The 18,660-nt window shown below is 40.6% G+C and overlaps 1 protein-coding gene across 3 annotated transcripts in view; it reads left to right on the top strand.

Annotated features, from left to right (window-relative positions):
- The window catches only part of GRK5 (G protein-coupled receptor kinase 5), a 252,331-nt gene that overhangs the window by 121,376 nt on the left and 112,295 nt on the right, over nucleotides 1–18,660 (top strand). For all 3 annotated transcript variants that reach the window (XM_053309322.1, XM_053309324.1, XM_053309323.1), the window contains exon 3: nucleotides 15,255–15,367. In XM_053309322.1, coding sequence (XP_053165297.1) covers nucleotides 15,255–15,367 — 113 coding nt within the window. The remainder of the gene's footprint in view (nucleotides 1–15,254; nucleotides 15,368–18,660) is intronic.

The raw sequence follows: 18,660 nt of genomic DNA, 5'->3' as shown, positions 1-18,660 counted from the left end.
AGTAGACAATCTTGGATAGAAAGGCAGGATAGAAATATTCTAAACTTAATCTGAAGAGGAGGCATTGCCAGGTATGCTAGGAAATGGTTCTAGGCATAAGGGGCAGGAAGGGAGGAAGGGTAGAGTCATCCAAAGGAGCAGAAAACCTTCAGAGGGGTGTGTGTGTGTGTAGCTTGGAAGGGTGATGGCCACAGGCAGGAATATAGAGAGTTCGAAGGGATCTTGGAGGTCCTAGTCCAACCCAAGGAATCCAATACAGTCTCCCTGTCAGATGGCTACCCAGCCTCTGTCTCAAAACCTCTAGAGAAGCAGAACCCACCACTGCATGAGGCAGATGGTTCCACTGTTCAACAGCTCTTAACATTTGGACATTCTTCCTAAAGTCCAGCCTGAATCTGCTTGCTTGTAATTTAAACTCATTTGTTCTAGTCCTGCCCTTGGGAGCAACAAATCTGCTCCTCCTCCTATGTGGCAACCCTTCTGATATTTTAAGAGGGCTCTTGTGTCTTCCCTTTAGTCTTTTCTTCTCCAGGCTCGACATACCTAGGTCCTTTCTCTGTTCCTCATGGGTCATGGTTTCAAGACCCCTGACCATCTTAGTTATCCTGTTCTGAACCCATTCTAGTTATTGACATCCTTATTAAAATGAGGGACCCCAAATTAAACACAGTATTTCAAGTGATACCTGACTAGCACAGAACAGAGAATAATCAGATGGGAACAGGGTGTACTATATGCACTTGATATAGACAAATATTGCCATGGTTAGCCTTTGAAAATTAATAGGGTTGCATATAGTTGTTGTTTTTAACGTCCTGAGTCCTAAAAGAAAAGGGGGGGGGGAGAAAATCTGAATATATTCTGTTGAAGACAATCTATTGTGATCGTGCTACTCTGAAATACCAATAAGCTACCTAATGGTACAGCAGGGAAGTGACTTGATTAGCAAGCCAGAGACTGCCAGTTTGAATCCCGGCGGTAAACACCTATATCAGGCAGCAGCGATATAGGAAATTGCTGAAAGGCATCATTTCATACTGTGAGGGAGATGGGAATGGTAAACCCCACCTATATTCTGCCAAAGACAACCACAGGGCTCTGTGGTTGCCAGGAGTTGACACCAACTCGACGGCACACTTGACCTTTATGAAAGTTGTCTTGACCACGAAAGTCCTGCTCTAGCTTCTAAGATTTTCCCAGTGTAGCCTTAATTTCAAGGTAAGCTTCACGGAAGTAAGAGTTAGTAGTACTGGCTTCTTTAAGTGTGAACTGTATTTAAAGGTGCAGAATTCCACATTGGCTACTAACTTTTGCTTGCTTAGTTCTGTGTTGGACTTCTGGAATAATAGGCAGACATACTGAGAATGGGGTTCAGAAAATGAGCAAGATCACATCTTTATAGAAACGGCTTCTGGTTTTGAGATCTGCATAGGTTTTTGACTGGATTAGACCCAAAGCATATAGCACCTCAAGAATTACAGAGATTATTGGCAATTGCAACAGTTTAAGAATGCAAAATATCCTTTCAGCCTATGCTGTTGAATGATAGACAATTAGCTGAACAGAAGTCATGGTTCTTTGATCATTATAAGGGGCCAACATTCCCCTCTGGTAGTCTGCTTTCTCTCAGAGGCAGCTAAAACTATTTGTAGTTGTAACAAACCTTGCCCTATATATAGCCAAGAACTCTTTCCAATCTGCTTGATAAGCAGTTCTGTATAATTCAAATGCTTGTGTACTCCAAGCCACATAATCAGAAGTAAATACAATCCACCTTGACTATTTAATATTCTATTTTAGATATGCCTTTAAAAAAATATATTGGCTACTTCCACATTAGGCTAGTTTTTTCTCCAGTATTGGCACCAATCATTCATTCATGCACTTATTCCTGGGAATGTAGACAATGTTCTTCTCAGACTAATGCATTGCCATGTTTTCTCCAGTGCTGTCCTGCTTTTAAGGTACTGCTTGTACTGATTTTTAAGACACCCCATCACAATAGTAACAGAAAGCTTCTACTGTGACTAGATATAGGACTGTCTCTTGCTTATATGGAGATGTAATTGGCCACATGGTTGGTGAAGGTGGGTTTTAATACCACATTTCTTTATTAGCTGCCTGCCCCATCCCTCCACCATTATCTTCATCAGCACCTTCCCCACCCTATTTCTTGCGCAGTCCATTTAATCTATGATTCCAGAGACGGGGCTTCTGTAGAATCATAGCAGAGATGGAAATAAATTTTTTGTCGTTTCCACAACTGTGTTGTCAGACCTTGTTTATTAATAAAGTTATATTCCCCTTTGAAAAACCACTTTTCCTCCTTGGAGCAGGAGCAACAGCAGTGGCAGGGAACTGGGCAAGTCCTGTAGATACTGGAAAGGGCTGTTTTTTCTTAAGGCTGGCAGGATAAAGGGAAGTATACTACAGCACTATTGTGCACACATACCATTTGAAGCGGGGGAAATCCTCTTGAAAGAGCAGTAGTAGTGGTAAAACGGGAAAGGGGGGTGCTGAATGATTTTCTTCCCCCCTGGTTGCCACAGCATCCTTTTAATTAAAAGGAGATGGATGGTTTTGTGAAGTTTCTTCAGCAGCTGTATCCTTTTAGGGCGGGGCTACACAACTTTGGACCTCCAGCAGTTGTTGGACTACAGTCCCCATCATCCCCAGCCACTGTGGCTAATAGTCAAGCATGATGGGAGTTGTAGTCCAGCAACAGCTGGAGAGCCGCCATTGTGTGGCCCTGACATGGGGACTAGATAGCATGCAGTTACCAAAGAACATTATTATCTTACTTGCTGGAAACATTATAAGTATTACTTTTTCTCTTAAAGATGCTCTTGTTCATTCTTACCCCAACTTCCGTTATTGCAAGGCACAGTGCAAGTTTGCAGTAGTGCTGGCAAGCCGGAACAGTTTATCTTCATTTTAGCATGATTCATTCCCAGGGATTTGGGTTTATTTGAAAATTAATCTGAAATTTATTTGCAAATTGTTAGTGAATAATTTTGGTTGGAAAATTGGACTGTTGCTTGTTTATGCAATGGGTTATGTGCAAAGAAATAATAAACTAATCTACTATAGGTTAATCTCATTTATCTGGATAATTTCAGGGTTACATATATGTACAACTCTGATGCAGGTGCTTTTTATATGGAGTTTTGTTTACTTGGCATATGCAGGACATTCAACTAGCTAGGTAAATATCTAGATTACTCTCTACAAACCTATATCAGTTTTGTGCCAGTTGTCTGTCACGACTTCCTTTGAAAAAATCCTAGAAACTTTCAGGTTGCTGAAAGTGATGAGAATTCACAAAGATCCCTTGTGGCCTTCACAGAATTGAAGATCATACGGCTTAGGTGTGAACATATTGTTAATGGAGACAATGCATCATCTTAAGATCCTGAAACTGCAGAGTTACAGATGAAAATATCCTTGAGCATCAGTCAGAGTACTAAGGTGAAAACCATGCTGTATCAACCTTCCATACTATTAAGTGCCATATTTTGTGCCATGTTTTGTTCATTCTGATAAGGCTAGTATAACATGTTCATTGTAGGATGCTCTTGAAAAGGGTATTGCAGGGGAGTGGCAGTAGGGCGTGCCCTCAGCTCTTGCCTGTAGCCTTCCTAGAGGCTTCTGGTGGGCCATTGTGTGAAGCAGGATGCTGGAGTAGATGGGCCTTGGGCATGATCCAGCAGGGCTTTTCTTATGTTATTACATAGGGCTGCACAACTTGGCCCTCCCACTGTTGTTGGACTACAACTCCCATCATCCTCAACTACAGTGATAAATAGTGTGGGATGATGGGAGTTATAGTCCAACATCTGCAGGAGGACCGAAGCCCTGCTCTTGAAAATGTTTCAGAAGCTGCAACATCCAGAATACAGCAGCCAGATTGATTTCTGGAGCGTATAAGATTGCTTCTGTGTGAGCCCTACACATTACCAGATGTTTCAGGGCTAAATTCATGGTGTTGATCAGTGTTCCCTCTAAGAGGGATTCCCAGAAGTTGTTGACTACAACTCCCAGAATCCCCAAGCAAAAGCCATTGCAGCTGGGGATTCTGGGAGTTGTAGTCAACAACATCTAGAAATCCCTTTTAGAGGGAACACTGGTGCTGATACTTACATTTTAAACCTGTAGTCTAGTTCCAGGATATCTGAGGTAGTCTCTCTTCCCATATGTACTTTCTCTTTGACAAGTACAAATGAACATTATGAAGCTGCTTTATACTGAGCTAGACCATTAGTCCCGTCTATCTTGGTATTCAGGGCTGGTGTAATCATGAGGCGAACGGAGGTGGCTGCCCCAAGCGGATTATTAGACAACAGGGGTTGATGACTGCTGCCTTCTTCCTGTTGCCACTTCAATTAGCTCCACCTTCTGTCACCCTCCTCCTCCTCCTCCTCCTCCTCCCTGCCTCATGAGCAATGAACAAGGAGCTGTTCCACACTCCTTGACATGCTATATTTGAAAAAGAGATGGTGGTAAGCAAAAGGAAAGAGATTGGCTTAGACTAGCATCTCTGCTCCACACTTACTCTTCCACTCCTTCCCCTTTTCATATGTAATGCGTAGAGTAGGAGGATGGAGTGGCCTTTTGTGCGGTGCTCCGAAGGCAGGTGGAGGAGGAGAAAGATGAGGATAGCAGATAAAAAGGTGGCCATGGATAAGAGAGCCGTATTTGGTTCTTCACTTCAGGCATCCAAAGGCCTTAGCCTATCCCTATTGATACTGTGTACATGATCTACAATGACAGACAACAGCTCTCCATGATTTTCAGAAGGATATTTTGCAGCCTTGCCAGGATATGCCAGGTATTGAACCTGGGATCTTCTACACACAAAATGACTGCTCTACTACTGAGCTGTGGCCGTTTGCCATATCTTCTGATAATGTTTGATTCTTTCATCTTCTGCCAGATTAGGGGCACCATGTACAGGACTTTGTTGATCGTGACCCCTAAATTATTGAACCAGTTGCCTATTGGGTCTGCCAGGATCTGTGGATAATACTGACAGATTGTTTTGGATATTGAATATTTGCACAAAGCAAATATTGTCTGAATCTACATAATTAAATTTTATAAATAAAGATGAAAAATCATTTGTTTAAGACACAACTGAAAATCAGAAGAAATTAAGCTGGAAGGACCAAAATACCAGTTTAAAAGAATTAAAAGATTGTTTTGGCCATTAAACCAGACTTTAAAAAATTGTTTAACCAGAAAATCTTGTCTTAAAAAGTAGCTAAGTGATTTTATTAGTTGCTGTATTTTTTTCTAGTTATTGTCCCCCTCAGATAGTTTTATTGATGCTTTAAATTATATCTTGATTTTTTTTTGCCCTCTGCTTAAATATTCTTACACTGAAAAGGAGGCTATACATTTTCTAAATACCTAATTGGAAGCTTTAAAGCACTCAAAACAGCTTACTGTTTTCTTTGCTGCTGTTGAATATGTCTTGAAAATATTATGTGCTCATTCTTCTTTCTGTTGTTCTCCAAAATCTGCAAAGATTGTCCTGCAAACATTTATGGTGCAAATATTTGTATAAACACATTGGTACAAGTGCGTGTGAGATTCTACTTTCCACTGGCATTATAAGGAGGAAAACACCCCTCCCAATGTTTGCAGAAAACAAATTTAAAAGGCATTTTGTGAGCAACATTGAAGCACATTTAATTTGGAAGTTGTTGTTGAAATATTCTCCAAGTGCTGTTTGCAATCCTGGCTTGGTTTCTGTCTTGGAACATTTCCATCTTTTAAAGTAATATTTCTGTAATGTGTGGTGTTCATTCCTGTAGTGTAATTCCTTGAATAAAGGAGAGGATATAAAAAAAACAATAAGAGTAGATGCATAAAGCAAATATTGTTTGAATCTGAAAATTAAATTTTATAAATAAAGATGAAAAAAATATTTCAGACACAACTGAAAAGCAGAAGAAATTAAGCTGGAAGGATCAAAATACCAGTTTAAAAGAATTCAGTTGTCACAATCTTGATTGCATCTATATTTTTAATTAATTAGGCCTACGTCATATGCATCAAAGCTGCGCCCACTCTAGGGGCTTAGTTAAGAATCTGTCAGAGTTTCCATTATAAAATCCTGCATTCAAGGGGGAAATAACTCAGGCATAAAAATGTGCTCCAGGCTGGAGCTGTACTATACTAGGTCTAGACAGCTTTGAATTATGCAAGTGTTAACGGACCAAAAAGGAAAAGGAAAAAAGCTCTTTCTTTTTACTATGCTGCTAACTGGAAATTGCTGCAGTTTAATATAAGAAATTTGGCAAACGATTAACTCTTCAAGTGGCCTAATAGACTTCAGTGTGTAACTGAAATAAAAATGAAAATGGATGAGGTATTTAATGGCAGATGTTACAGCATTTATTACTGGTAGCTTCTTCACAAAGACTGCTTTTCAAATTTGCTTTCCGCACCTGTGCTGTACTGGCACAGTACATAATATGTAGCCTAGTCTTCAAGGCAATGCTTATGGCTTCCAATCTCTAGAAAATGAAAAGAGAAATAACAATGTTAGACAGGAGAATTAGTTGGGTTAGCCATCCATAGCATGGATGTGCATAACAAGTGAGGAGCAAAGACTGTTGACTAACAGTTGAATGTAAAGTACACTTTTTAATGTAAAGTACACAACTGCAGAGAGACAGAATAATTTTAAGTGCAATTCAGCTCCGTGAAGCATTATTGTAGATGTGCTTTTCCTGGGGTACAGGCAAGGGATCTTGCACCCCTCCCATATCATGGTGTCTGCTCAGACAAGCTTTTTATAGTTAATAATAAGTACCGTTTGGATCTGCAACAAATTGTTGTACTATATAGCTCTGATGTGCATGTGTTACCTGAGCCTGTGCCTGAACCTGGTGAAGGTTTTAGGCATTTCCCCCCTTAGAAGCAGAAGGGGCTGTGGAGGGAATATTCTTCTAGCAGAGAAATGTCCCCCCCCCTCACTCTTGCCCACCCTGGCTGTTTGTCAACTGCTCTCTGAGTACACAAACATTCCACTCCACTACATTACAGTGATGGAGTTTCCCCCCCTTAGAGTTTTTTCCCTTCAGATGTTGGTGGAAGTGAGACACCTGTGGATTATCCCAAGTGTGCTGGCACCTTCCTGCAGGTGCTCTGGTTATGCATCCATAAGGATAACAACATTTCCAGCTCTTTTGGAAATGGATATAAGGATATAATGGATTTGTTAAATATGTTAAAAATAATAAAATAAGATACTTCGTATAATGCCTTCAATAATTCAAAGCACTTCACATGAATTGTCACTTGGTAATCTTTACAACAACCCTATAAGATAAGTCAGTATTAGTATTCCAACATTGAGGGTGGCGAGCTGAGACTGAGGGAAGGGTTTGGTGAGTTCATGGCGCCATTTGGTGAGTTTTTAGTGACACCATTTGGTGAGCTTATTGCGGAGGTTAGATTTTAACTGGAGACTTTCTGTAGCTCAGTCATTCCACTGCATCAGCTCTATTGATTGATTCATTCAGTTCCTTTGTACACTTTTGGTACAGCAAGGGGTTTTATAACACATCAAACAGTACCCTGAAAAAGCTACAAGAGGGCCAAAAAGGGATTTCAAACTACCCATCCTGTAGGGCACTTTGATCTATTATATATTTTGAAGAATTTGGTTGGTTGATTTGTATGAAATAAAGTTATACTTCCTGATGACCTGTAGATACCAAATTTTGCATACACAATCCTGGCACTGAATTTATCTGAAAGCGCTACTTTTTACACCAGAATATGCTTGCTGAAAGGTTTAAATTTGTTGGTATTTTTAGAAGAAATTCTGAATATAATCACATTTAAACGGTTAATTTAACAGTTAGTCAGATCAATGATTCCAAAATGACATCATGCCCAAGACAAAAGTGCACCTAGGTAATTTTGGAGCCTGGACCTAAAGACCTTTGGAGCCCGCCTGCCCCCCGCCCCCCCGCCAGTGCAAATTAAGCATCATCATGCTCAGCCTGGCGACCACACCACCCAGAACCACACCACCCAGAAAGAGGATTTGGGGACGCCCAGGGGCTGTGGAGGTCCTGGACCTCAGCCCCGAAGTCAAGGGGTAAGAGAACCTCTGGCCCAAGAGAAGCAGAAGATCTTTCTCAGATTCAAATTTACTATGATTCCAATGTACCATATATGGTATTATTTAAGAAAATGAATAATATTTGAAGTTGAAATCTTACACATTTCAAACTGTTGTTTTACTTCTTTTGTAAGTACATTAATAAAACATTCTATTACATATATTTGATTCCTTGAACTTTCCTATAAGTGTAATCTACACAAAAATGTCTTTGCCCTGCCAATCATGGGTCTCACCTACTGTCTTTACCTGAGTTGACCTTTTCCAAGTTCTTTTATGTTAGAAATCAGGGGGTCATCTTAAATTTGGGGTCTTCCGTTTGGGTAAATATAGGTATCGATTGATTAAGTGCCTTGAAGTTGATGTCGACTCTTAGCGACCACATAGATAGATTATCTCCAGAATGATCTCCACTACCACCCCCAGTCCTGCTATGCTGCCTCATTGTGGCGGGATGTGTGTGTGTGCTCCTGGGAGAGATGAGTGAAGTATGCCGGGAGGTATACTCCCAGTAGAGTCACCCAAAGTGAGAAGGTCATCCCAGCTTACCCAGCTAAGGCAAGCAGGCATTTATACTGGGCAGCAGTGATATAGGAAGGTGCTGGAGGTGGACGATCACTTCAGTGACAACGACAAAGGCATCCTTTCATACTGCGCGAGAGAAGGCAATGGTAAACTGCTTCTGTATTTTACCAAGAAAACCACATGGGTAGACAAAATATAGGTATAAACTATATTTAACTACTGTTTTTAAGGGTCTCATTTTAAATTCAGAGTCCTTTTTTATTCGGGTGAATATGGTAAATAGTAGTAATATACTTTGTCAGTAGTGATGAGAGAGGCACGGTAGATTAGGGTTCTGTGACAGTTGTACAAAAAAGGTAAACTACATTTGTTCATTTCATTCCTTGTCTTTATTATAAGCCTGGTATAAGGCTAGATGATTCAAAGAACTGTTATAACAAGTTCTGTGTACTCAAGGAAGAGAGAACAGCTGTCCTCCCTACCCCATGGCAACCTCTTTCAACACAGAGGGGACTTTCAGCAGCCGTGCTATGGCAATTGGGAGCTGCTGTTCAATAAAAGTTCCATTGGATGGGCACAAGCCCTTTGAACCTGCCCAAAATAGCTCTTCAGATTCTGGCCACAAAGTCTGTGTGTATATATAAGAGAATGTTGGAGGCTGAAAGTAAGCTCATCTGGGCCCCTTTTTAAACTGAATACCAGGATGAACTTTTGTACTTAAACACTATTATGATAAGAAATGAAACTCTTACCTCTTTTTTTCCATTGCCCCCAATACCACCCACAATAGTCCATGTTCTAGTTTTGCATATTAAACTAAAATCCATTGGTTACACGTGCAGTGCTAGTGATGCAGCTAGCACAATTTGTCAGCCCCTTTTTGAAAAGTCTACAAAGAAGCTTTTGATGGGAAACACTTTCATCTTCTTTTAAATCAAGGTGGATTAGTGTAAACTCTTTATTGCCTTTGTGTAAAGATAACTGCAATTGCATTTGTAATTTGGCTGCAAAAAAGGTGCTGTGGATACTATCTAGTAGTACTTCTGCTAGAATTATTTTCCTAATACCTTCTTTCACAGGTAGGCAAAGTTATTCAGCTTTTAAAAGGCAATTTATTTCATATTGATGTGCTGACTATTCACCTGATTGAGCACAAATATTAAAGCACTGGTGATGTTCTTGAGCCCAAACAAGAAAGAAAGTAGAAATATTCATCTAGACTGAACAAAAACTAGTGCTTGTAACACAAGGTCATTAATAACTTTTTTGAGTTAGTTGGCCTGTATCAGGATGGCATAATCATTCTAGGCATAGTTATCCATGATACTTCCAGACAGAATGCAGGATATCCATGCATCCAATATGGGTGCACTTGATCTGATTTCTTGCCATTTTGAATGCACTGTAGGGTTGGCTCTTCTCTTGGCAGTGGAGTGAAAGATGGCGAGAGTGATTGCTCAAGATGGGTGGCTTTCAAAGAGAATTTATTATTTATTTATTTATTTATTTAACATGCTTTTATACGGCCCCATATGGAAGTCTCTGGGAGGTTCACAATGTGAGATATGATTTATTGTAGGCCAGGTGTATTTGAAACCTAGCTATATGTGACAATGTTTTCCTGTAATCTTAAAATAAACTTACTCTATCTAAGGAAAGATAGAGCATTTTCTGTATTTGTTAAACCTTCAAATCAGAACTGCTGTTTTTATTGGCATCTGTGCAGAGAACAACATAATGGATTCCAAGGCAGGCTTCTGACTCTCTAGTTGTCCATTTGTCCATCCCCCCCGCCCCGCCACACACACACTTTTCAGGACTGATAAAGTTCAAGTTAAAGAATGCGAATAATTTGGTTGTATCTTATACCACTTGGGTTGTGATGTATCACTGGAAAATTCTCTTTGCGTTTTGTGTTCACTTAATACTTCAAAAATATGTTGCCCAGTACATCAATAAGATGTTTTGTGGCAGTTCTGCATTGCCCCAAGACCAAACTACATTAGCAAAGTTCCTCAGTCTTGTAGGATTTAGGTCTTAGAACTATTTTATGCCACATGGAATAATAATACTATATATTATTTTACCATTGAGTTCATCCTGTTCTCATAGATTCATGTTGCCAAGAACTGTATGATCTAAGGGTATTGTGCATGTTCTTGGATTTATCCAAGTTTATTATTTTGGGCCTTGTTACTTTTATTGTTTTTGTTTTTTAAAAAGACACACATTTTTGGCCATATCATTATGGTCACAGTTCAATGAACCATTTTAGACAAGGAGATCATCTCTATAGCTGTGTCATCGACGTTCCCCTTAAGGGAGAAGATACATAATGCAGGTTGGGGCTGCTGCTAGGAAAAAGAGCAAGGGCACAGCAAAGTTGGAGTTAAAAGGTGAAGGCAGGCCCCTGCACACACACACACACACACACACACACACACACACACACACACACAGACGGTTCAGGGCGGCACAAGGGAGAGAGAAAAGAGCAAGCTGTCAACCAGATGGTAGGTTCCTCCTCTCTCAGGGCAAGTGTTCGGCTTGGGCCCTGGGTATTTAAGAGAACATCTTCTTTGTTATGAACCCCACCGCTGATTGAGATAATCAGGACAGGTCCGTCTGCAGTTGCCACCAGCTCGTTTGGTGGCTACTTGGGGACGGGCCTTTTCTGCTGCTGCCCCAGAACTTTTTTGGAATGCGCTCCCTGCTGCAATAAGCGCTTCCCCATCTCTGGCAATTTTTAAAAGATTCACCTATTCACCCAGATTTTAATTAAATATTGTTTTAACAGTTTAGCAGCGTTTTAAAATGTTGTTTTAGAATTTGAGTTGTAATGTTTTAACTTTTACGATAGCATTTATTTTGTTTTAACTAATATTTTAACTTTTTGTTTGCTTGTTGTAAATTAGGGGTGTGCAATTCGGATTTTTTGTGTTTCAATTCGGATCCATTATACCTTATGGGGGAAAACCTTAAAGACAATTCACCAAAAATCAGCCCTTTGCCCAATCCCCCTGCAATTTGGGTGGTAGCCTCCACCCATTAGGCACTACCACCCCACCCCACTCTTCCACTCCAGATCCCATTTTATGCCCCAAATCTGCTACAAAGACACTAAAACATCAACAATTCACCAAAAATCAGCCTTTTGCCCAATTCCTCTGCAATTTGGGTGGTAGCCTCTACCCATTAGGCACTTAACTTAAACTGAGTAGTACCCCACTGCCTTGCGGGTGGGAGTGGGGTGCAGTTGGCACATGGCAGTTGACAGCTGGCATTGTCGAAAAAACAGTCAAAATGAATAGAAGAAATGAAGGTGTGTAATGAAGCCTCATAAGGATTCATTGAGTGAAAGTTATTATACACCAAAGAATCCAAACACTTGAAAAATAGTGACCACACATTTTGCTCCATAACTCCACTTCTATAAGGGCTAGAGCTTAGCTTTTTTCAAAAAATGAAAGCTGGGAATCTGGGGGAATTAATAGGAGGGATCTGAAACTTGAATCGATTCGAATTGAATCAGGCGTGATTAGATTTGTACCCGAATCTAGCCAATGGACCACAGAGGTCATTTGTTTTGTCTCCGAATCACCCGCGTCAGCTAGATTCGGGTACAAATCAATTTGTACCCGAATCAGTTTGCACATCCCTATTATAAACTGCCCAGAGACGTGAGTTTTGGGTGGTCTGAAATACGTTAAATAAATATATAAGTGTAACTGGGATTCTCTGATTTTGTTGACTACAGCTCCTTAATCTCTAAGCAACTGGGAATGCTTGGAGTTGTAGTCAGCAGCATCTGGGAATCCCTATTATAGGGAACATTGCTCAGGGACCCCGGGACACTTGTTCAGTTGTAGCTACATCCCTGGAAAAGAGGAATGCCCACTGGGCATGTGGTCACGCTCAGGCTACCCTCTGTTTATGCTCTTTACCAGTACAGCAGATGTGTTGCTCTTGCCTTGTGCCACTAGAAGTAAAGGCATCATGTTGCTGCTTCTCCCTTGCTGGCTCCATCCCCACGCTTGGAGCTGGTGCTGACATTGCTCCTCTCCTTTGCTAGCCCTATCTCGTGTTTCAATGAGCCCAGGTGCTGGCCCTTGTCCCCTTGTGTTGACTTCACCTGCTGTGCGCTCTGCCCTCGTATCTGCTTATAGCTCAAGCTCTTCACGCTGGCTGGCTTCACTTCATTGTTGCTGGTCACTCCCAAGGTGCTGAAATGATAGCTTATCAGCTATATTATTGTAGCTATGTTGGCTGAACAGAAACAGTTCTCTCCCCGCTAAATCTAAGAGAATCATCACCTTAAAATGTGTCTCTTCGCCCAGTTAGCTGGGGTTAATTCACAGGATGGTGACTAGGGGACATGTTTGCACAGTAGCTCTGTGGAAGTATTAGAGGTTTTTTCCCCTACAAGCCATGATAGACTTGCTCCAAAGTTATTTCCTTGCAAGGAGGACACATTTCTGTTGCAAGAATGACTCAGTTTGATGCTGTGTGTTTTCCTGGGAAGCTGTTGCACAATCATATTTACAGTATGAGACTTTATCGTGAGAAAACAAAACTTAAGTAAAGTTTCACCAGAATATGTTTTGCCGCAGAAAGAAGTTTTAGGACTTCTGTGGTAAATGTTCACAGAATGTTTGACAGAAGCAGTGGAGCATTGCCAGAACATTCAGGGTTGCCGGAATCTCTACATTTGAATCCCTAATTGAACATATGTAGCAGAAAAAGGAAGGTTTCCACATCACGCCTGTCTGGACAGGCAAGAGTTGTACTTTAATAGCTGCACTTAAATAGAGCAACTTGGGAGTAAGTAATAGAAAATAAACACTGTGACCATAATGTCCTCTAGCAATCAGCATTCAAAAGGCAAGTAAATGTTCTTCAAGTATGGTGGAAAAGGATTCCATACAAACTTCTACAGTTCTTTGTTCTAGGTGCAGTTAAACTTGTCTGCCATGAAATGTGTTTAAGGAGTGGGTTGTTGCTGTAATAACAGAAATTGCCATATGTTACTAAGAAAGCTGGGCCAAGAATGTGTAAGGAAACAAAGTCTGTAGTTTTAATACTTAGTGTTTTTTTTAAAGAATGAATATATTTTACACAAGGATCCTACTATTACAAATTATGTGGTATTCACTCCTGATTTTAAAGTAGCAACAGCCTGATGTATCAGCTTGTCTTATATGGATGCCCAATTCAGGCTTTTTGCATATACCACCACAACTACCACCCACCCACCACATGAGGTGTGTGTGTGCATAGAATGTGATAGGGAACCATGACAATATAGTTGTATAAGTGGAAAATTTCTCAAAGTCCCTCACAAACATTTGATTTTAAAAGAGGAAACTTATAAATCAACAAACTGAAATCAGAAAGCTGAAAGAGTAGGTCAAAAAGTCAAATATTTTCAAAACATATGGAGGTTATTTAAAATAACAATAATAGAAGCTCAGCTAGAATGTGTACCACAAAGCAGGAAAGGTACCACCTAATCCTCAAGGATGCCAGCCTGGCCAACAAACGCAGTAGAGGAAGCTCTAAAAGGCAAGAAGACTTCCTTCAGAAAATGGAAGTATAGGAATACAAACACTGACCAAAAAAAGTAAGCTGATATGAAAAAATGGTTTTGCAGAGCATATGGTTAAAAACATCAAGGTAACCAATAAAGATGAATTTAAAGACATCTATTAAATGGTTAGTGTTAGATAGTGAGGGAGTGAAAGGCATCCTTAAGGAGGTTATAGAGGTAGCAGAGAAACAAAATGAATTATTTGCTTCTGTTTTCACTGAAGAAAATATAAGGCAGATACCTATGCTTGAACCTTTTAAGGAGGGACTTTAAAAATACTGAAGCAATGAACAGCAGTAACAGTAGAGGCGCAACAGTGGGTACGAATATGATGGATATTTATATACCACTTTTCAACAAAAGTCTCCAAAGCAGTTTACATAGAAAGATAGAAAGATAGATAGAAAGAATGGCTCCCAACCCCACAAAGCAATGGCAGGAGAATGGTAGGCTTTCCCAGAGCAATGGTTTTGATGTTTTTGAACTACAACCCCGCAACTGGTAGTCAGATATGATGGGAATTGTAGTCTAACATTTGCAGGAGGACTTAAGCTGTGCAGTTCTGGTGTGGACAATACTGAGCTAGATGGACCAATCGTTTGACTCAGTATACAGCAGCTTCCTCTGTTCTGTTTGTCATGAGAAGAGCAAGAGGCTATAAAGGCACCCTGAAGATCTCTGAAAACAGGGCAACCCACTCATACTGTCAATCTGCTTTCTGAGGTTTCAACAGGTATTTCAAGCTGCAAGAGCTAGTAATGGGCCTTCTTCAGAAAATAAAAGCTGAAACTGATTTCTGGGCTTCCATGGCACAGGTGCAAAACACAGCTTTGGCCACGGTCTTCATTTCTGTTGAGTTGTTTTTGTGTACATTTCAGTTTGTATTCCACATGCTGTTATTTTTAAAGTTCTTACAAAAAAAAAAAAAAACAACCAGACCAAATTGTGTTTTTAATGGTTCCTCAGATATTCACCTCCCCTTCTACTCTTTATTTCCCCTAGAGAGAGATTACTACAGTTTATGTGACAAGCAGCCGATAGGAAGACTTCTCTTTCGGCAGTTCTGTGAGACGCGTCCGGAGCTTGAGTGCTGTATTAGGTTTCTTGACTCTGTGGTAAGTTGATTCTTTTAAAGGTTGCAGTGCTTTATTGCTCTTTGTTCCTTGGTAAAAACTTTATGGGCCCGTACATGCAGGTACAAGAATAAACGCTGTGTTCTCAATGATGGGCTTTGTGTTCATGTCACAGACTCCACCACTTGCATTTTGTGATCTTTCAGCCCCACTCTTTACAGGGTTTTTCCAATATGCTCAGGTCCACAAAAACTTAATGCCATGTAATCTGTTATCTTTAAGGTGCTACAAGACTCCTTTTTTAAAAAAATTCATGTCCTACCACCAGTCTATATGACTTTTTGAGAGTTGGGTGGGCACTTATTGGGACAGCACCATTTCCCAATAATACCAAGCATTCAACAAAAATTATGTCATTTCAAAAGTGATGTTTTATTTTGCCACAAAATACATTTACATTTTCTGTGAGAGAATCCATTGCTCCTTTTAAAGAATTTGTTTTTTTTTTTTTAAAAGCATACTTGTGACATCTAACATTCTGGGTATGTGTCAAATCTGGAGATCTGTCTTGGTATAGTGCACATGCGAGTGACTATTTATAACCATGGTACTTCGTTTAAGACCATGCCCAGCCACAAGTACTAAAAATGATACTTTCCCAATTTACAGTGTTATAAGGATAAATAATATAGTAAAATAAAAAGCAAACCAAAAAGAAGTACCTGTACCATTTCAAACATGTGACTTACTGTTTCAGAGCTCAGTATTGGTACTTAAATCAGGAGTCACCTAGACTCAGTGGCTGACATCCAGTTAAATATTTCGCACATGCATTGGGGCAGGGGGAGATTATTGGCAATCCCTGCTTTCCTCTGCAGCACTCTGTTTCCTGAAAATATGTCCCTGAGGGCTGTCGGTCCCACAGAGACATATGTATGGGATGTAGAGTGGGCTGCAAAAGGATTTGTGAAAATCATCTGCTGCCTGTTGTGCACATGAAATATTTCTTAGCACACTCAAAGTTTGTTTGGATGTCTTATCAGTAGCTGAGATCTGGATTGCTCTTCTTCATTATCAAGTTTATAGACTGATTCCCCTTTGACCTGCAAGCCACTAAAGGGCCATGATGACTTGGATCCCTATTAGTCTAAATAGCAGACAAAAGACTTGCAGGGTCTGCTTGAATAGTTGAGTTCTAAATAGCGACTGTGGTGTAATACTACCATGCTATTTGCTACCTTTTCAGCGTGTCCATTTTATCCTTGCTGTGGGGAGAAGCTGCTATCTGGAAAAGTCTTTCAAAGTGTGGGGCAATTCTGGTTGTTGCTTGAGGATTATGGAAGTATTTTAGAATGATAATGGTTTAGAGGCTTTTTGAAAGTGGAATTTCATAATTCAGGGAGGTTTTCATGTGAAGTGTGTTCACAAAATATTTGCTTACTACTCCAGGAAGGCCTATCCCTGGCAGGAACTGTCCTGTTTGTTTCTTATGTGTGTAGATCTGATCCCTTCATTAAAACATATTATGAAATCTGCAAAGGCTCCCCATGCGTATCTGAGCTGTTACAGATATCTAGATTAGGATACAGATTGGCTGAGTTTAGCAAAATGTGTCATATTTAAAGAATGTATCCTTCACAGTCTTGCTGTTTTAGAATACATCTGTCATGGATAGAGAGCAGATGAGCTGGCAGGATTGTTTTTCTGAAGGCAAATCAAATGCAATCTAATTGTAAAAGTTCCAGTCCACAGGATCTTCATTCTGATACTGTAATGTAAAACTGTCACGTTGCATCATATAAATGTCATGAGAGAACTCTGAAAAAATTGTTTTGACAGGTTTGTGGGTTAGATCCATTTCTATGTTGAATCTCTTTGGGTTTTACATTAGATATGTGTGCAGCCAAAATAATGAAAATAAAGTTATTTGAAATGATAGCAAATAGTGACTTAACTAGGGGTGTGCAATTCGGGATTTTGGGTGATTCGGCTCGGACCCGAACCGAATCACCCCTGTTCTGTTTTGTGCCCGAATCTGGGTCACCCGAATCACCCTTGATTCGGTTCGGATTCGGATTTAATCCGAATCCTAATCCAAATCGATTCGGGGGGGGTAAAAAGGGTCCCAGGGGCAAAATTTTGGGGTGGGGTGGTAGTGCCCAATGGGTAGAGTCTACCACCCCAATTTCGGGGGGATTGGGCAAAATCCTGATTTTTGGTGAATTTTTAAAGTTTTCATGACTTTGGGGCAGTTTGGGGGCATAGCATGGGATCTGGGCAAAAGGAGTGGGGTGGGGTGGTAGTGCCTAATGGGTGCAAGCTACCACCCCAATTTCAGGGGGATTGGGCCAAGGGCTGATTTTTGGTAAATTTCTGAAAATTTCATGTCTTTGGGGCAGATTGGGGCATATTGGGGCAGAAAGTGGGGCCTGGGGCAGAATAGTGGGGTGGGGTGGTAGTGCCTAATGGGTGGAGGCTACCACCCCAATTTCAGGGGGTTTGGACAAAGGGCTGATTTTTGGAGAATTTTTGAAGTTTTAGTGACTTTGGGGCAGTTTGGGGGCAGAAAGTGGATCTGCCCCAAAATAGTGGGGGTGGGGTGGTAGTGCCTCATGGGTGGAGGCTACCACCCCCATTTCAGGGGGATTGGGCAGAGGGCTGATTTTTTGAGAATTTTTGAAGTTTGGGTGTCTTTGGGGCAGATTGGGGGCAGAAAGTGGATCTGCCCCAAAGGAGTGGGGTGGGCTGGTAGATAGTGCCTAATGGGTGGAGGCTACCACCCATCCCCAATTTAAGAGTGATTGGGCAGAGGGGTGAATTATGGTGAATTTATTTGTATGAGGTTTGTCTTCATAAGGTGAAGTGTGCTAAATTGATTACTTCCTCATATTATTCATAGTAAAGGAAAGTGTGAAAAAGTGAAAGTGGGGTCATGAGAGTTGTTTAATTGAAAAAAAATCTCATTTGCTATGATAGAATGAGAATTCACACCTCAGAAAAAACTTCTGAGGTGTGAATTCTCATTCTATCATAGCAAATGAGATATTTTTCAGTTAAACAACTCTCATGACCCCACTTTCACTTTTTCACACTTACTATGAATATGAGGAAGTAATCAATTTAGCACACTTCACCTTATGAAGACAAACCTCATACAAATAAATTCACCAGAATTCCCCCCTCTGCCCAATCACTCTTAAATTGGGGATGGGTGGTAGCCTCCACCCATCAGGCACTATCTACCAGCCCACCCCACTCCTTTGGGGCAGATCCACTTTCTGCCCCCAATCTGCCCCAAAGACACCCAAACTTCAAAAATTCTCAAAAAATCAGCC

Source organism: Hemicordylus capensis, chromosome 3 (genome assembly GCF_027244095.1).
Source record: "Hemicordylus capensis ecotype Gifberg chromosome 3, rHemCap1.1.pri, whole genome shotgun sequence".
Classification (NCBI taxonomy): domain Eukaryota; kingdom Metazoa; phylum Chordata; class Lepidosauria; order Squamata; family Cordylidae; genus Hemicordylus; species Hemicordylus capensis.
The sequence above is the reverse complement of the archived record's forward strand: the minus strand, read 5'-3'. Positions and strand labels throughout refer to the sequence as shown.